At 39.2% G+C, this 20,774-nt stretch overlaps 1 protein-coding gene across 1 annotated transcript; it reads right to left on the reverse strand.

Annotated features, from left to right (window-relative positions):
• Positions 1–406: 406 nt before the first annotated feature.
• On the reverse strand, positions 407–18,049 carry LOC145992749 (1,5-anhydro-D-fructose reductase-like). Its single transcript, XM_083129137.1, has 7 exons — positions 17,921–18,049; positions 16,816–16,980; positions 8,861–9,064; positions 8,006–8,253; positions 7,659–7,827; positions 4,586–4,680; positions 407–540 (listed from the first exon to the last, which is right to left on the reverse strand). Exons 1-7 carry the CDS (start codon positions 17,987–17,989, stop codon positions 507–509), a joined length of 984 nt encoding a protein of 327 aa, XP_082985263.1. The 5' UTR covers positions 17,990–18,049; the 3' UTR covers positions 407–506.
• Positions 18,050–20,774: the final 2,725 nt, after the last annotated feature.

Below are 20,774 nucleotides of genomic sequence, written 5' to 3' on the forward strand. Positions count from 1 at the left end.
TTGTGATGCATTTTTTTAGTAGTGTGTAACTCGTTCCTTCTTTACATTATCATGATGGTGTTTTTTTTAGTTTCTGTCTTCTTGTATTATCTGCATGTGTATCAGTGGCGTATTCTCCCATGTTATCTGGTTTACCGCCTGTAAACCAACGTTTTGTCATGTGTATAGAAATTGCCGGAAAATTTGAAGTTGTCAGGCTTCTATTTTTGTTTTACTTGCATGCCTGCATTGGTATGTTTTCAATTGTGTCTAATTAATATGTAATAAATATGTACAATAAAAAATAATTGTAAGCCAGGACAAATTTTCAGAATATGCCACTGGTGTATGTGTATGTGTGTGTGTGTACACACATGAGAGAGAAGGGGAGGGAAAATTGTTGGACAAAACATCAGTTTACTGCTCTAGGCTCAATCATTTATTACATAAAATTCTACAGTTTGCAGCCACACAAAAATACCAAATATTTAACATTCTTTGTGTCAACATACTGTGTACCTCATAATTTATTTGAAGGGATATTCTGGGTGATTTTCACATCTGAAAGAGAGAGAAGAATATATTGTAACATAAAATATAGAATGTTAATGCAAGCAATTTCTTTCTTCCTCTGCATTGCTTTTAATGCCATCTTTTGGTAGTTACATCAACTGCTTTGTTATGAAGAAAAGGCATCGGCACTAGACCTCCATTGACCTTTTAACTATGCTTTAAATTAAAAACTAGTGCTTTGAAAAATAGAAGTAATTTGCAAAATGCTGTAATCGTAGACTGCGCTACAACTTTTCACTTGCTGCAATTTTCATAATTGATTTTTGGTTTCATGATCAATTAAAAACAACAGTATATTAAACATTCTCAAAGTGTAGCCATTGCGATAATTTGAGGAAAGGTTGAAAGTTTGGAAATGTAAGGAGATGCCTATGGCTTTTGTTAAAGCTATCATCACACAATGATGAATGGCATAAGGGATGAGCTGAAACCTGAATTAATATCGGAATTTATTTACAAATATCAACTGATACTTTTCCTGCATTTTGGTCTTTCACTGGGTCCACACAAATTTCATGCAACATTCTTGCAGAGTCCAATTATCCTAGAAGTTATGCAAAATCTGAAGCACCTCTTTATTATGCACCAGTATCATGCGAAAAACTGGATTTTGTAATTATGTAAAATGTTTTTTAATATTTTAATGTAATTCTTGAATATTTTAAAGGAAAGATGTTTGTAAATTGATGCATGTAATTGGAGTGGAATGTTTGTATGCTAATATTAATCAAAATTTTGGACAACTTTTACTTATTATAATTTTCAAGCATCCGTATCAGTATTGGTGGGTACCGGTTCAAAGTGGTATCAGATCAGCCCTAAACGAAATATCATTGAGCACTTCCTCACAATTGCAGGTTTGAACTTTGAACTGCTAAAATATGGTAACACAATTAAGCCTTGTTTCCATATTAAATGAAGTAAATTTGCTGACCAAGGCAGTTTATTAAAAAAAATTATCAGGGTCTTCCTCATATGAAGAACTAAACTAAAATATAAATCCATCCTTTTAGATATTCACCGACGTAACTTGTTCAGCAATCAAAATGTGCAAATTTATATATTGTCGATTTTGCTGACCCATATATCATAAACAACTCTCACTAAACAACTAAATTGAGAGAAAAGTTCCTAGGTTAGTTACAAGCTACTTTGTTTTTAAAATTATAAACAATTCCGTGTTAATTGTGCTTATCGATTCACAACTAACCTCCCTCCCCAATGGAAATTCCCATTAAACATTGGAATTCTTAATTTCATTTATAAGTAAATAATTTTACATAAGAATCTATCAACTTGGACCCCCTGCAAAATTAACTCCTAGTTACGCTATGCATTGATTGCTGATTTTCACTTAATGTTTCCATGCAGCACATGTCATGGTTCATTTCTAAACTCATCATTGGGCAAGAAATGAATTTCAACAAGATATATTCAACTGGGTCAGAAAAGAATGAGACTGACAGTGTGAATGGAACATGTTTCATGTTAGAGTAAAAGTGGCTGTAGTTCACATAACTAGTGAACCTTCGCCTGTTGCAAAACGGAAGTATAAAGTTTTCACATGAGTTGGCACCGTGGGGAGGTTGGTATTCTGCCGAAGTGTTGGGTGTAACGTGGACAAGTCAGGTACTTTCTTGCTGTTCTGTCATCATGGAACAAGACTATCACAGACAGTAATTTATCCACATGTCCCCCCCCTAAATCATCAACATCCCCATGATTTTTTTTTTTTCAGAGGCCCAATTTAAGGTCATTTTAGCTTAAAATTTACCCTTACATGCATAAGTTTGGACTTACACCCCCCCCCCCTCCCAAAATGGAAGTTTCTGGATAAACTCCCAATCACAGACAACAGTGAACAACCTGTTTTGTGAAAAGAGGATATAACAACATACAAAGATTGTGAAATGTCACTGTGTGGAAATGATGCTCGTAATCATGCAGCTGTATTTTGTTGGGTGCAGGTTTTCAAGGATAGGGGTGAGTGTGTGACAAAGGAAGTCAGTCCAGGACATCCAAAAAAAATCTCGAATTCTGTCCATCATCGAGAAACTTTCCGACATCATTCAACATGATAGACATGTTACACTCAGGAGCGGCGCCAAGGGGGCACAAGGGGGTGCTTGCACACCCCTTAATTTTCTTCTGCACCTCCTTCAGCACCCTCTACGTTCCACTAAAAACACTAAACCCTTATTATTGCAACAGGCAAGCACTGAAAGAGATGCCAATACACATACTTTCCTGTACTGGCAGCAGCCTCTATAAAGAGCAGCGGCCATTTTTAATTTTGTCAGCATTGTTGTTATGAATATTTCTTAGTTTGTTTCTTCAAGTGGTCGGTTTGGTTTTCGATAATTGCCTATAGCTGAATGTGAGTTGTTTATTTTCCTCCTGCTTGTTGTTCATCGCACTGAATAAAAAATTTCAGCTGCTTTCAAAGGTAAGGTATCAGGAAATTGTAGTTAATGCGAGTTGTAACGTGAAGGGTAGTTTTCTTGTTAACACGTTCTATGTATTTGTTCCACGTAACATGTCTAGTATACGTACCATTCCAGGCTTTTTTTTTTAAAAAAAAAAAACTGTTAGGAAGATGCCCAATGTTCACCAAGAAATTTTATAGTTCGTTGTTGGGGATAGTGCGGTAGAAAGGATTTTAACGAAGATGAAGTTGCTGTGCACTTTGCGTTTTGTCCTGAAGTAGCAGACGGAAGGGACTATGTATTTTGTAGTACCTCCATTGGTTACATTGAAAAGGTTCAAAAATTGTTTTGAAAGACAAGGGTAATTTCATTTTGTATTTCACTACATAGTTCAATAAAACTGTAACCTGTATCTGAATGTTTGCACTGTATGACCACGATCTTGGAGTATAAGACTTAATACATATCATCATGGACGTCTAAGGGGAGGGCAAGGGGGGACAGTCTCCCTGAAAAATGGATGTCAATCTAAAGTTATATACTTCACATATAATTTCATTTCAGTCAGTAATTTATGTTAATCAGAGGCAGCGATCAGGGTGTAGTTGCTCCCCGCTTTTTGCTATTTTTGCCCCCGTACTATGCTAAACCTTATCTACCAAGGGAAAGTAAACAGTCCTTGCCTCCCTTCCCCAGTTTTGGCACCGTGCTTCCCCAGTTTTGAAAGGTTGCATGTGTGTTTCATGTTTTCCGCTGGTTACACTCGAACAGTTGCAGTATGTAACGGGGTGGGGAAGCATGACATCATCATGAAAGATTTGAAAATGAGAAAGGTCTGTGCTCAATGGGTGCCACAAGAGATCACTGAGCAACAAAAGTGTTGACGAGTCCAGTAGGCTCCTGGAACTCCATGACTGAGATCCAGAGGGTTTTTGCAATCATTTGGACATGTAGGCTGAGTTTTTCTTCAGCTATTCGACACCCCTTATGAAGCAGCAATCAGTTCAATGGAAGCACAACAGCCAGCAGCAAAAAATACTCAAACCAGGTTTCGCATGTGGGAGACGGCTGGCATCTGTATGCTGGTGGCATCCTGTTGCTGGAATGGCTCCCGCATGACAAAAAGATCTACAGTTGCAGATACTGTGACCAGCTCCGTTGTCTTTCTTAGAGAATTTAGCAAATGGACCAAACACATTAGCTAGGGAAATGGACCAAACCCATTTTTTTACATGATAATGCCAGGCTCCATATGTCTGCACAGATTAGGAAAAAAACCTACAGGAACTCAGGTATACCATTCTCAAACATCCTTCATACTTACCAGACCTTGCACTCTAATTACACCGTGTTCGATATCATGAAAGAAATTCACCGATGCTGAGTCCTTACAGCAGGCTGTCCACCCCAAAAAACAAGTTCCACGGGGCACTTACGAATTTTGCAGACAAATGGCATCGATGTATTGAGGTAAGAGAAGAATACATTCAGCATGCCAGAAACATCTCAGGCTTCTGCTATGGGATCTGCATGTCCAAATCAGGTGAGTCTCATTCTTATCTAATCGACCCAAGTATAATGAAACTTTGTTGAATCAAGGAACTTACCCGGGCATGAAATCCGTCACTTGAATATGCCGTGTGTTCACATCGAGGGCTCTTAATTTATCCATTTCTGCAGACGTTAATGAGAAATCAAATATCTGAAGAAGAAAAAAGTGTATTTTAACAAATACTATCGAGTATAGTTGATGATTTAATAATAAATTCAGCTCAGTGCGATCTCTCAACCTTTTCTCATGGAGATAGGATGATGTTTTTACTAGGGCTAAACTGGTGCAAGTAAAATATTATCCAACTGATACATTCTGATGCCGATACCACTGGTATTGGTCCATGTTGATACATCTACATCGGTATTGGTTCAATGGTTCTTACACAGTTCTTGAATTGTCCGATAACCACTGGAGATAATTTAACTAATATAAAATATCTAAAAACAAGAAAACCTTGTACTACCAGTGCCCAGTTTCAACTCATTTAATCAGCATTTTGGGCCCTTTTCTGGATCCTTCATCATAGAATCCCAGGAATTAAAGAATTAAAAAGAAGTGTTGAAATAGTCAGACGATAAATGGATAAAAATACTCTTTTACCTTTTGAAGCATGATAACTAGGGCTCGGAAGTTGAAGACCTGTAAATTCCAAAAAAAAGACCTAAAAATATTTTTAAAAAAGGACCTAAAAACGGAAAAAAGGACGTATAAATGTGATCCAAATTAATTAATAAATTCAGTTTTAATTACATATTTAATGAATAAAAAAAGATACAAAATTCTGGTGGTATGGAACACACAGTGCGAAAAAACTGAAAGGTTCAAAACAAGAGAACGTTGCCACTTACAGCGCGACTTTCGAGACAAGTTACGGTTAAAGGACCTTGTACCTTACCTGCTTCAGTTGTCCAAAAATGTTTTTCTCTTGTTTCAGGGATGGTTCAAAAATCTTTGTTTCTTTTATTTCTTTACTACAGAAAGGATGTTTAAGAGGTGATGAACTGATGATGATTCGAATTGAGAATGGGCAGTAAAAATGTAGTTGAAAGAAGGTGAAGTTGCAAAAGAAAGCCGTTAAGACCTAAAAAACATGCTAAAAAAAGGACCAGTAACTCAAAAAAGCCGAAAAAGGCAAAAAAGGACAAATAACACCCACCTTTTTCTGGCCAACAATGACCCAAAATGAACATATATTATGTTGGGCCTCGTCTTCGGACACTAGGGGAAAAAAAGGATTTTTCCTCAACTTCCGAGCCCTATTGATAACCTAAGGTTACCTATAAGAACCTCAGTTCATACAACAGCCTTTGCTTTTATGTTAAGTGGTGATTTAAATGTACTTTTATACATTCATGTGGGTGATGACTAGAGCCCGGATGTTCAGGCACTGAAAAGTATTAAAAATGGCAGGCAAAAAGGCAACGAAAAATTGAAAAAAAGGCAGTCAAGTTTCAGAAAGAGGCAGTGAAAATTGAAGAAGAGGCATTAAAAATTGAAGAGAAGGACTTAAATTCTTCTTAAATCTTTAAAAATGTATTTACATATAATAATTTGAATAACAAGGGTTATTGAAAAACGAAATCAAATAGAAGAAGAGAAATATAATTTTATAAAATTCCATGTTGGAATGACAAAAGAGGCAAAAATGTTTGAAAAAGGCAGCGTAAGGTGAAATAGGCAAAAAAAAGGCAACATAATGCCTTGTCGGAATGGCAAAAAAGGCAAAAATGTTTGAAAAAAGCGGCATAAGGTGAAATAGGCAAAAAGGCAACATAATGCCTTGTTGGAATGACAAAAAAGGCAGCGTAAGGTGAAATAGGCAAAAAAGGCAACATAATGCCTTGTTGGAATGACAAAAGAGGCAAAAATGTTTGAAAAAGGCAGCATAAGGTCAAATAGGCAAAAAAAGGCAACATAAAGTATTGTTCAGAATGTTAAGAACCTTCGGATCGGTGTACTTTTGTGTTCAATTTTTGTCTACCAGCGTCGGAAACGAATAGGCATTTTGCCTAAAATCTGGGCTCTAGTGATGACGTAACTCATGCACTGTGGCCATGTGGTCTAAGGCAGGCATGTCCAACTTCAATCAAGTAGTGATCTATTTTTATTGTCACAACAGGCAGTGAGCTACTATTAATCGTTAATCTTCGCAAAAATTTGTACCTACTCAGCCATTATACATTATAGAAGATGAATTCAAATAATGTATATTCGTATAATAATTACAATAGATAACTGCGATCGACCAAAAAATGCCCTGCGATCGACGCGTTGGACATGCCTGGTCTAAGGCATCAGGCTTGGGGCTCAGGCTCCAGGATGCATGCTTGTTTGAGTCTCAGGGGATGGGGGGGGATCTTACCAACTTTTCTCCTGAGATTTCGTTCAGTGTATTGGACCAGTGGCTACCCATTATCGTGAGTGAATTGGGGAGTTAGTGTAAGCCAGTCAGCGGAAACCTATAACAACAACTGGAGGATCATCGTGCTGACTGCATGTCACCCCGTAACCTGTTGGATGATCTCCCACCTCTGCTGACGCATGTAGGAGTGAGGCAGTCGGTTGGTATGCCTTGGTCCTCAAGGGCTGTTGCACCACAGAGTATTATTAATATTTATTAAAAGATGGGCAGATTAATAATTATGCTCTTGTTAATTATAATTTATTGCTAGTTTTAGATGTCTTGCGGATCAGCAATGACCCCCCCCCCCTCCACCCCCTCCCTTAATCCATCCATGGTACAGCTTTATGCAGTTGCACAATGTTACTTCCAGAATATCTATTATTTTAACATCATAAAAAACAACAACTTTTAGTTACTTACAATTATGAACAATAACCTCAGTGTATAAGGAGCTAATTTTCACCATTAGATTTATCTCAGCTGTACTTGCATGTCCCATTTCCATTTTTACCCTCCAGTAACACTATGATCACATCTGTCCATTTTCAGTTCACAATTACTGTCAGGTTGCATTTTGTAAACTTAATATTTGAATGAGTCCAGTTTCACATAACTACATTCGCATTTTGAGTTTGTGTTCATAGCATTCATTACGTAGCAATATGATTTTTGAAGTTACAAATTTAAATACAAATGAATCTCATATCTAAGCAATTCTTACCTGCAAGTTTGATTTAATCCTTTCAGGATTGCTACTTCTGGGAATAGCTATGATGCCATTTTGAATGATAAAACGTAGAAGGATCTGCGATGACGTTTTCCCATGAGTCTTTGCAATTTGCTTCGCCACCTCATTCTCCATCAAGTTGGGCAGGGTCCATGGCACTGGTCTGTAAGTATTGAAAACACCAATTATTATTTTTTCACTTATGAAATGAATTTCTGTGATACCTTGTTTCAGGAAACTCTTTTCACTTCAGTAAGGAAAAGTGGACATCCTACATAAGTCATTAGCAATTTAAGTTTTTGTCATTATTGTTATTAAAATTATGAAAATGCTTTACTCACTGGCCATTTATTTTTTTGATTAATTCCTTGGCTCCTGGAGATCCAAGAGGGGAATATGCAGTAATGACAATGTTATGTTTTGCACACACTGGAACCAGTTCTTTTTGCTGGAAGTAAATGTGGTATTCCACTTGGTTAGTAACTGGAGGGATCCTGGCAATTTTCATTATTCTTTCCACTTGCTCCGGGTTGAAGTTTGATATTCCAATGGATTTGGCTCTTCGTGCATCCACCTGCTTTTCCATCCCCTGGAAATAGATATGTGCTCATACTAATAGATAAATGCATTGGAATAGGTAAAACAGAGTAATCCATCTGTTTACAAAGAGCCAACTGGGCATGGTAAGTGATTGACCTTCGATCTCACCACTGAAGTTCCTAGTTCAGGCTCTGGTCTGGGCAAGTTTGTTCTTTGTGAGTGGCCCTTCATCAGTTTCTTCAAATCATCACTCATCCCCATCGTCGTGATTAGTCAGAAATGGCAGAAAAGTGATGTAAAATAACAGAATGGAAAATGCAAATGCTTATAGAGAAGAATTAATTACTATTATTAGATTTGTGTCTCTATTAAGCATAAGTTGAAATATATTAATAAGATACAGATGTATTTTTCCCTGTTGTCATTATCTTATGATGTTAAATGGCAATATTAATTTTTCTTCTGAAATAGTTTAAAGTTCACAATTTCTGAACATAATGTTTTTCTTTATAAAACTTATAAATTTGAATTATACAATTTTTTAAGAAGTGAATTAAAAATGCAAGGAATTTTAGAATTTTCATTTCTTAAATCTAGAATTAAAGTATACAGTTTTCTATTCGAGAATATTTTTTTGCATGAGGATAATAACGTACCTTCCACAGTGACTCGAGATCAGTGTCCTTATCTAATTTTGCAGATCCGTCTTCATTCAGGGGCATGATGTTGCTGTCGTCCATATTCTGGAAACCGAATGGCCAGTGGATGAGGTAGAGATCAACATAGTCCACTTGAAGGTTCTTCAGAGATATTTTCAGAAACTTCTCCACATCGCTTGCTCTATTGCCAATCTGTGGCAACTGCAAGGAAAAAAATGTTAGTTTTCAAATGCTACAGGGGTCAAAATTAGTGAACTGTCAGAACAAATGTTACCAAGTCACTATTTTACAAGCGATGGGTTTTTGGCAGGTTATTGACTAATTTTGAATTGGACAAATTATCTTGGTTCATTTGCTGGACTGTCTATCTCTGAGTATCTCTTACCTCCCCTCCTAATGAGATATTTCACTTCGACTAGAGTTTCCTACATATACGAGATACTCGTATACTCCATATCCAAGTATATATCCAAAATGAAAAAAAACTGTATTTTTAGCTTTGCGCTATCAAGCCCCTCCTGTTGAGAAGAGGTCATTTTAACTCAGCTTCGAATTGGACACAGCCGTCTCATGCATCATTATTTGCTGCAAGTGCTGGATCCTCTGCTGTGCCGTGTGTAATGTTCTAAAAGGTTGGTACATCCTTCTCGGATATACCGATTTTAGTTTCCACAGACAGAGCTTTGACCTTCCAAGTGTTTTATCATCAATGTTGGGAGATGATGATAGTTTTAACTAATGTTTTTAGCTTTCTGAGAAGAGTGGGCCTTTTCCATTGTCTCTGAGGAAATTTTTTGTGTATCTTACCATTTTAATGTGTTGTGTATCTCCAGTTCAGGTACCTTTACAACACCCCTTTTCTAACTCTTAGGTAAGGATTTTAGATAAGAAGATTTCCCCCCGTATACGAGGCGCATCCAGAAAGTAAGTTTCCCTATTTTTTTTAAAAAAAAACCACGCAGTTTCAGGAAACCATTTATTGGCAAACAGGTACAGCAAAGGTTCAGCTATTTTTCAACATAGCAACCACCAGAATTGAGACACTTGTCGTATCGTGGTATCTACTTTTGGATCCCACTGTCGTAGAACTCTGCCGCCTGTGAATGGAACCAGCGTGTGACAGACGTCTTCAGCTCTTCGACGTTGCCAAAACGCTCACCGGAGGACAGGAATTTCTTGAGGTGCAAGAAAACGTGAAAATCGCTGGGAGCCAGATCAGGACTGTAAGGTGGATGATCAAACAACTCCCAGCCAAATTCCGTCAAAACAGCTGCTGTGCGCCGAGCCGTATGTGGACGAGCATTGTCATGGAGGAGCACAACACCTACAGTAAGCATGCCACGCCTCTTGTTTTGAATGGCACGTCGCAATTTCCTTAGTGTTTCACAGTAATGGTCAGCGTTCACCGTTTCATCTCTGGGGAGGAAGTCAATGAGCAAAATGCCCTTCCTGTCCCAAAACACGGTGCACATCACTTTCTGTACCGACAGCGTCTGTTTGAATTTCTTCTTGACCGGAGATCCACTATGCCGCCAATGCATTGACTGCTGCTTGGTTTCCGGGGTGAAGTGCGAAATCCACGTCTCATCGCCCGTGACGATCCTGTCGAGGAAATCATCGCTCTCATCATGGTACCATTGCAGGAATGTCAGTGCTGCTCCTGAACGTTTCATTTTGTGTTCGGGTGTCAGGTTTTTCGGCACCCACCTGCCACAATTTTTTGAACAGCAGGCGCTGCGTGACAATCGGAAAAAAGCTACTCAACTCCGTAATCGTGAAGCGACTGTTCTCTACGATGCACTGCCGCACCAGCTCAACCAGATCATCAGTGATGAGGGACAGACGCCCACTGCGCTCTTCATCATGGACACTTTGACGACCTTCCGAAAACTGCCGACACCAACGACACACCATCTGCTTACTCATAATGTTCGACCCATAGACCTCACAGAGCTGACGATGAATGTCAATTGGCGCAATGCTTTGTGCATTCAGGAACTTTATCACCGACCGAACCTCGCATGCGGCGGGAGAAGGAATACGAGCTTCCATTTCGGACCATTGCTGCCTCGCTACTGGTATGCAGCGGGAGAAGGAATACGAGCTTCCACTTCGGACCAGTGCTGCCTCGCTACTGGCGCCGGGCGGGATCTGTCCGCCTGGCATATGATTGATACGTCTTAGCTCTGCTGCGCATGCGCAATTTAAACGGCTCATTATGTTTACTTTCACGGGAAAAAATAGGGAAACTTACTTTCTGGATGCGCCTCGTACATTGAAGGGTGCAAAATGGCCATATGTGGTGAAGCACCCAAAGATTTTTAACTCATTCATTCTTATTTTTTTACTTATTTGTTATTTCTACATTCACATTTATGTTCAGCTAGAGAACAGGTGCATTTGCATAGTTTATCTGAAGGGTAAATCATGAGGATGCATTCGGTCAACTTAGCATTTGAAAGCATTGTTTCATACTTGTCAAATTTCAAGGCGAACAGGCTCTTTTTTTCATACTCCAGTGGCGAACCTTGGTGTCGCTGGAAGGGTAGGAACAGGCGTGTGAGCTCGTGTTGTTATGGGTGTAACTTTTTTAAAATATAAACCTTTAAAGTTATTTTTGAAAATGTAACAACATATTCTTGCATCTATCAACGTACCTGAAGAGTAACTCCTAAATCGTAAAACAGTAATTTTGCCTGTAGTATTATATGGATGTGAAACTTGGTCCCTTACATTGAAAGAGGAACATAAATTGAGAGTATTTGAAAATAAGATCCTTAGGAAAATCTTTGGACCTAAAAGGGATGAGGAGACAGGTGAGTGGAGAAGGTTACATAATTTAGAACTACATAATTTGTATTCATGTCCAGATATTATTAGAATAATTAAATCAAGAAGACTTAGGTGGGCAGGCCATGTGGCACTAATGGTAGACGAAAGAGGAGCTTACAGGTTTCTTGTTGGGAAACCTGATGGTAAGAGACCTGTAGGAAGGCCAAGACGAAGATGGAGGGACAACGTTGAGATGGACCTAAGGGAAATCGGTAGGGATGGAAAAGAGTATATAGAACTTGCTCAAGATAGGGAAAGATGGAAGGCCTGTGTTGCTGCAGCCATGAACCTTCGGGTTTAAGAAGGCTAGGGAGTTAGTTAGTTAGTAAATCGTATTTCTTGATTTTATTGTAAATTGGTGCTTTAGATGTCATTCGAGTGGCAGTCCTCAATGTTCCGATGCCCCATCTTTCTTCCTATGCCCGATAATAGGCTTTTATGCTTGTTTTTGTAGCATTCCAGATTAATACAAGTCATTATTCCCCTTGCTCACTTCACGCTCACAACAATTAAAGCCGACCCCCGTGGCGGAGTGGTTAGCACATCGCGCTACGACGCCAGGGGCCCTGGGTTCGAATCTCGTCCTGGACATGGATGTTTCTGAGTGTCCATTCATCAATTTCATCATATCAACACTCTTCCCCATCTTCGCAAATTAGTCAAAAGTGGCACAATAAGCCAAGAACATAAAAGAACAAGACAAAATATAACAATAAAACAACAACGCAACAGGAGTAAATCGAGAAACTAACGAAAACGCAGAACAGTGTGAAAATTTTTTTCGCTCTCGGAACAAGTTGTCTTTGCCTTTCTACCATCACCTTCCCCCTCCCCTCGTTGGACAGTCCGCGCTGGACAAGAAACTGATGTGAAGCCCAGTTTGTACCGTGTGTCCAGCGTTGCCAACCTCCCAATCAGAAAAAAGTGTGCTGATTAATCTCTTAAATTTTGCTAAATGCAACTAAATTGTGCTCGGATGACTTAGGTCTTAAGTACATTTTATGCATCTATTTTGAGGGGGCAGTTGTGATGTGAACATGCGTTGTTGATTAATTAAACAATATTGGTAATTTCCCTCATTAAATTAATTACAATGGTTTAACCAATATAATTGGTTCAATATAACGCTTGAAAAAGTTTGAGAAAATTCGACGACTACAAAAGGCGGCGGCTTGTTTTATCTGTGACCCCAACTTTCTAGCAATTTCCTTCAATCAAATGTTCCTCGTGAGCTAAGTGAGGAAATATAAAGAAAAGATGAAAAGAAGACGGTGCACCAGATGTGGCTGGATCGGCATGCTACCTCTTGTTTGAAACAAACAAGATCTGGGATTTTCTTTAAATTTATTTTTTTCAAAATGTATTCCTCTGAATTCAATTTATCTGTCTCCCAGGGGCGCATGTTTATAGATGATGTTATATTTTACCATTATCTCAAAAACAGGGTGCTAGGTGCGAAGAAAGTTCAAATTGTACTACGTGTAGCACAATTATGCTAGGGTTGGCATCACTGCGTGAGGCCGGACTCACTGTGTCCATTTCGGGCAAATGCGCCCCTGAAATTATGCTTTCCCGCATGAATCACATAGAATGTTATAAGACCAGCTAGGGTCCTCGATGAAGTGGCTCGACATGTGACGATAGAACCTCTGGCAGGGGTGGAAGTTTGTGGAAATTATCGTAACGCCTAGAATTTCAGTTTTCTTGTACTAAGGCGTCGTTTAATGAAATTATAAGTAATAAAATAATCTGTAATAGTCGAATATATCAGGCCTCCGGGCCGCGCATTTTCTTTTTCCAGTCAACTTGTGAATCCGGTTTCATTTCTTCCTCTCTGATTGGCTGTTGTGAGAATTTCTTGTTTGCGCTGTACGTTAGGTTAGGTTAGATTACATTAGAAAGCAGAAAATTTACGCTAAAAATAGGAAATAAGACATTCTCACAATCACAGCACCGTAACTTTCCAACAGCCAATCAGAGAGCAAGAAATGAAACCGCATTCACAAGTTGACTGGAAAAAGAAAATTCGCCTGCGGGCCTCTTAAGAGGCTTCGCCACTGCATAGCTTCCCTCTCCATTTAGGGAGACACGTGGAAAGTGTATTTTTCTGTCACTCTCTAACCTTTCCTGACCTGACAGTGTAGGAAAAGATTCAACTTGTGGAACTGTGGTTCCTTAACCACAGATTACAGCATCGGCGCCAGAATTAATCATCTGGCGGTGCAGAATGAAATTTAGGGGGTGCGATGTTCAAAATATAGAGAACATCAAACATGAGTGCAAAGCCTCCCGCAGGATTTTTTCTACGGAGGGGTGTTGGGGCGGGGGGGCAGAGTAACATTTCATATCTTTCCAGGAACTTATATTTTACCCTTATTATTGTTGCTGTTGTTACACAAATCTTAAAATTGAAATTGAATTGAAAATACAGGGCTAGCATAAATGATTCATTCGTTTTGAAAAGGCTATATTTTCAAAAGTATTACACGTACACACATGAAAGATATATGAAAAGAACCACAAACTCACCAAGTTTATACACCCTCTACAAATGTTCGATATGTGCCCCTTTGGTTACACGACACACGTCCAGACGATACTCGAGCTGATTCCATACATTTTGTAGAATAGTCCTGTCAATGGTCTGCACTGCAGCACTGATGCGTTCTTTGAGCTCGACTAAGGATTGCGGTAGTGGGGGTACGTAAACAAGGTCCTTAACGTACCCCCCACAGGAAGATGTCGTGACAATTGAAAGAGATTCGCTAAAGGTGAACGTTTTCTGTGCAGCGTCACAAAGGAAGATGTATGGGCCGTTTTTCTTAGCTGAGCAAACTGTGACCGGTAAATGTTACCTGGATATGTTGCAGTTGTGGTTATTCCCCCAACTCAGTGCTGACTTCAGGGATTTTGTCTTCCAACAAGACGGGGCACACCCTCATTGGAACATCCCAGTTCGTGACTACCTAAACGATGAACTTCCGCATCGCTGGATTGGGCGTATTTGTGAGGATGACCTAGCTTTGTTCCTCTGCCTCCCAGATCTCCTGATTTAACGCCCTGCGACTTCTTCCTGTGGGGGTACGTTAAGGACCTTGTTTACGTACCCCCACTATCGCAATCCTTAGTCGAGCTCAAAGAACGCATCAGAGCTGCAGTGCAGACCATTGACAGGACTATTCTACAAAATGTATGGAATGAGCTCGAGTATCGTCTGGGCGTGTGTCGTGTAACCAAAGGGGCACATATCGAACATTTGTAGAGGGTGCATAAACTTGGTGAGTTTGTGGTTCTTTTCATATATCTTTCATGTGTGTACGTGTAATACTTTTGAAAATATAGCCTTTTCAAAACGAATGAATCATTTATGCTAGCCCTGTACTTTGGCGTTGGTGCTAAGTTCAGGCTTGAGCCCACTATTTAAATAGAAACTGGATTCTGTCATTCAATCATTTCCATAAACATCTAACATTTTGTTGATAAACAGTTCTTTGCTTGTCTGTAATTTTTTACGATGCACAGATATGAGGGACCACTGCTGAGTGTTCAGTGTGCGTTGGGTAAAAGAAAATCGCTATGCAACCTGTTCTACTATTTGCAAATAAAATAACACGTACGAAAAATACGAAATCAGTAGTCAGTCTCATGTAATTATCAGACCGCTTCCCTAACATAGAAGTGTGCATAAACAACAACAACAACAACAACTGAAAATAAAACATCCATCACCATACAATTCATGTTAAATAATTTCGCTGACACAACCCGATGATCTACTGAAAGCAACTAAATTTTTTGTTGCTGTGCGATTTTGAGAATAGAGGATGAACAAGTAGGCGAAAAATAAAACTGTTTTTTATCAATAATGCAATAATGCTAAAGAAAAATGTTTAAAAACATGAAACAACTCACACTGAGCTTAAGGCAATTATCGTAAACGCTACCGGAATGAACAAAAGTACAAACAATTCTTAACAACAATGGTGATGAAAGAGATACAACAGCCGCTGATATTTGCATAGATCGCCGCCACTACAGGAAAGTAAATGCGATTTGTCTTTCAGAATCTCAGCGTCGTAGCTTTGTAATCAAGGGGCCCAGGGTTCGATTCCCGGCGAAGGCACATAATAGTTCGGATCCCACTATAAACTGTAGGTCCAGTCCCGATTAGCCTTACTGTGCATAAAGTGAACTTAAAAACACCAACTCAACTCTTTCAGAACCTCGCGCTACAACGCCAGGGGTCCCGGGTTCGAATCCCGGCCTCGGGCCCGGGCATGGATGTTTACGAGTGTCCATTCATGAATTTCATTCTATCATCACTGATCCCCATCTTCGCAAATTAGCCAAAAGTGGCACAAAAGGCGAAGTAAATTAAAGCAAATTATATAGTTTTTTTTTCAAGACCAATGGATTGCTTGTTGAATACAATAATAGCGGTATCACTTCAATACCTAAAATTCTACGCTCACAGTGACGACATTGTTTTAATAGCATAACGTAGTATAACATTTCATTAGGTTGAAAATAAGTTTTGAAGAGGGGCGCTGAAGGGGTTGCGGAAGAAAATGAAGGGCATCGCAACACTCGGGCGCCGCCCCTGCCACAGAATTAGAACTATGGTTTCTAATGGGGTGATTAAATTAGGATAGATGTTTATTCACCTTTCATCATAATTACATTGGATAACTGATTTTCACAATATGTTTGATTAGTAGCATTATGCTTGATGTTTATGTCAGGCACAGAGAATACCATTTAAGTAAAAAAAAAAAAAACTTTCGTAATTATAACGTAAACATAGCAAATTCTGGTAAAAGTACAGGTAAGGCTTACTCCCTACATGCATTGCATATGGAGGTAGGGCCAACCCATTCACGATATTGGCTATTTGTGGATGTGATGTGATCAGTACCACACTCTGGCCACCTTTACAGGGTTGCCCCGTGCCCGTCACTTATCAGAGCCACAATGTTCCATACAAGGACATTGATTGAGAAATTCTCACTTGAAATCAACCACCCACTTAGATTGAACTCAGGTCTCCCACGTGGCAATTAGGTACCCTACCGTCTGCACCACTGCGACTCATAGAAAATGTGTCCAAACTCTGGATTTACCTTTGTTGTTATGAAGAGTTCCTCTCTCTTTCCTCCGGAGCTTATCCAGTCCTTCACTGCTCGTCCAACGATGTCTTCATTCTTGTACATGTACGCAGTGTCAATGAGTCTGTAGCCAGATCTCAGAGCCACCATCAGTGAGTTGTACTGTGTGTCAGGATCAAGCTGTAAAATTAAATCAGCAAAATCATTACATCCTAGGAAGTCAGAGTAACGTGTTACTGACGCAAGCACCGGAAAAGTAATAACGTCTTACGGACGCAAGTGCTGCAAAAGTAAATATGAATGGAACAATAATTCCTTGTAGCTAAACCGTCCCACACCAGAGTCAATCGGGATAATAGATTTTGGCTACATCGGACTCTCCCGAGTAGTGTAGCCCACGGGACGAGACGGGACAGGCTTTTAAAAATTCGAGACGAGACGAGATTGATCATGTGTCCTGAGACAAACTAATATTTTCGAGACGAGACAGTATTTCACAGCATTTCCACGAGACGAGACAGGCCAAAGTCTCGTCTCGTGGGCAACACTACTCCCGAGTTCTATACCCGATGGAGACGCAAGTGGTTTGGACCCAACTTTGTCCAGTTCAAGTTAGCCTTCCTGGGTGTTCTTTGTAAGTGTTCCTTCATCATATCATCACTCATCCTCATCATCACGATAAGCCAAAAGGGGCAGAAAAGTGAAGTAAAATAAACCAAATCATTGAAATCAACCATCTTCCCCTCATTTGTATCTGACGTCATCATGGCCCGAGCTACTTATCGTTCACGCCATTTCAATATAACATCGGAGACTTAAAGGAAATGCCAGAACAGAAAAAAAATCTAGTAAGAGTCAAGGAGGTACAGTCAGCGGCAATAATGATGGAATAACTAGATCCTGAAATTCTCGCTTCTCTACAAGGCATTATGTGTGTTGCCTAAATCTACGGCGGTGGTACAAGTTGCCATTGAAAATTTGCTATTAAAATCCGCTTAGAGTAGGGCAGCACACATAACGCCTTGCAGGGAAGCGACCTGGGTGTCCGTTTTATTGCCGGTGAGTGTACTTTGCATGTGGTGGAGAAAACATATTTTACAGATTTTGTTATTATACTTACACCACCTGTGCCCAGTCCAATCAAAGGCATGAATCGGCCATTATTCAGTTTCACAAAATTATCTGACATCTTCGGTTTATTTTCTTCACAGTGCAATGGGGAGTTTTCACTTGCCTACTTCGAATACTAAAAACATCGAAGTCTGCCAACCATATATAAGCTGTCAAAGAGTAGCGACCTTATCAATCACTCATGAAGAATCAATAAAGTAATAATTCCGTTGATAGATTACTTGGTTTTTATCATTTTGTTTGCCCACATCGAATTTAGAATGGCCTAATCATGTTCATGCTACTGATTTCTGTCAGAAAGTTTTTCAGATTAGAATATATCTGATCAGGTCCGTACCCAAACGGGAACATGGCCCTCACAGAACTATGAAATATTTTAATGTGAACCTACAAAAACATACGAAAATAGCATTGACGATTTTTCAGGTTTTGCAAGAATTTAGATTTTGTCCTGGCATACATAAATGGATTGTTCGTGAGAGGCAGGCTCCAGAAGTCTGCAGTCAGCATGATTTAGTAATTTTAGTTTTATAACCATTGTTGCAAAGCTACCAGACGTCTCGATTTAGTCGAATAAGTCCATTCTCTTTAATCTCTGTTCCGACTTTCTACAAACTACAAACTGCAATTACCGATTTTTGCCAATCGGTAACTGCAATATTTTACGAAATATGAGCAAGTCCGACTAAAATTTTACAACTTCTATTTACAAATCATCATTTAAACATCAAGATGAGGCAGATTTGGTTTAAAAGAAAAAAGTGCAACTTAAAATATCAGTTTACAATTCGAGGCTTCATTTCGAAGATCGTGCCTCCCAGAAGGCGCAGTGGTAGCGTCGTCGCCTTGTAATCAAGGGGTCCTGGATTCGATACTTGGTGGTTCAGATCCCACTTTAAACTGTAGGTCCAGTCCCGATTAGCCTTACTGTGCATAAAGTGGACTTAAAACACCAAATCAATCAATCAATCAATCAATCATTTCGATGATCAATTAGTTTGCTTTTGCTCAATAGGCGCTACTAATTACATTTACTATTACTAAATTATATTTCTCTAACTTTAAAATTTGTATGTTTATTGCAAATTTTGCTTGGACTAGATTTTCTATTAAAAATACAGTATTTTCGTACAAAATATTTAAATGATAAAAGTGCAGTGGCGATGCTACATAAAGGGCAACTAGGGCACTGCCCCACAACAATTTTAACATAAAAAGTTCATCTGAAGAGACGATCGGTCAGTGACGTGCGGTGACGTCGACACTTGGGTTAGCAATGAGTGGCGTGCCCAACGGGTCATAATACCCCCCCCTCCTTTAGGGCCCAGTATTCCTAAAAGAAGAACGTCAAATACAGGAAAAATTGCAAAGTTAGGATTGACTACAAAAAACTGTACACATAACTTCCACCCAATTTCGAAAATCTAAAACGATTTGATTTTACTACCGAGCCAGAGATGCCGGGTTTGAATCTCGGCTTGGCAATGGGTGATCTTTGTGTGTCCCTTGCCCTTCATCAATTTTATCATATCGTCTTCGCGATTAGCCAAATATGGCGGAAAGCGAAGTAAAATAAACCAAATCAAACAATCAATCAATGAATGATTTGATTTGATTCGCTATTTTATACATTTGGTTAATCGCGAAGATGATGCGACAAAATTAATGAAGGGACAAACACAAAGAACACCCATGTCCAGGTAGGGGTTCGAACCAGGAACTCCTGGTGTTGTAGCGCGCTGTGGTAACCACTCCCCCACGGTTGGTTGATCTGATGGTTGATTTGACGTTTTAAGTCCACTTTATATACAGAAAGGCTAATCGGGACTAGATCTATAGTTTAATGTGGGATCCAAACCACTATATTCCTCCATCGGGTACAGATCCGGGACCACTTCCACTCCCCCACGGAGATCGGCCGACAACAAACATGTGAGGAAGGCGCTAACCATTCGGATACGTGGGTATCGGTAAAGCAAACTGCATTTCTCCTGAGTAGTAATTTTCAATTGATTTTTTTAAATGCAATCTTTATATATGATTAACGTTTTTTCAAATTCTGCAATGCTTTATTTCCCTAATTTCCCCATCTCACGATCTCGTTACTGAAGGATAGGGGCTCGAGCCCTGGCCTTTGCATGAGTGTTTATTTGCAACCACTCTTCACCCGTTCATTTAATCAACGTTCATCGTCATGGCAGAAATTAGGTAAAGCGATGGAAGAGAGAAGAAAATACAAATAATTTCCTCCCAGTGCATCTGCAGGGCACTGTGAAATCAGGAGCCTAGAATTCTCTGTTTATGATTGTGCTCACGACTTTCCAACTCTTAGCTACTTATTCCGATTAAATCCATACAGCTAGAAAAAGCGATGGGTAACAAAACACAACTTTAAACAAACAATTTTTCTACTTTCTTCAATGATATTCATTTGGCTTTTTGAGTTCTGGGATACATTTTTCATTTCTAATTTTCTCATTATTCACTGCAGGCAGAGTACAACACATAAGAACAAGAATGCACGCTCGTCACGAATCCCAGCCTGAATTGTTCTTTGCGAGGTACCTTCATCAATTTCATTATATCATCACTCATCCTCATTTTCGCGATAACCAAATGTGGCAGAAAAGCGAAGTAAAATAAACCAAACCAACAACAAGAATTAGAACGCGCGTTCACTTGCCCAAATAAATACATCCGTATTTATGATTGTTTAGCTTATCCATATTTTTATTGGAGGCCAAGAGATTAGTATATTTAAATAAAACACTACTAAAACGAGAGCAAGAGAGAGCGTGAGCAAATGTTTGCTATTTAATCATTATATATTCCATATTTTTTTA

This window comes from Lepisma saccharinum, chromosome 9, assembly GCF_977018435.1.
Source record: "Lepisma saccharinum chromosome 9, izLepSacc3.1, whole genome shotgun sequence".
NCBI lineage: Eukaryota > Metazoa > Arthropoda > Insecta > Zygentoma > Lepismatidae > Lepisma > Lepisma saccharinum.

Coding starts and splice junctions, on each gene's coding strand:
- LOC145992749 (XM_083129137.1), bottom strand. CDS start 17,989: ATGTCAGATAATTTTGTGAAACTGAATAATGGCCGATTCATGCCTTTG. Junction 9,065..16,815: donor AACTCTTCATAACAACAAAG/GTAAATCCAGAG, acceptor TTTTCCTTGCAG/TTGCCACAGATTGGCAATAG. Junction 8,254..8,860: donor ATCTCGAGTCACTGTGGAAG/GTACGTTATTAT, acceptor ATCTATTTCCAG/GGGATGGAAAAGCAGGTGGA.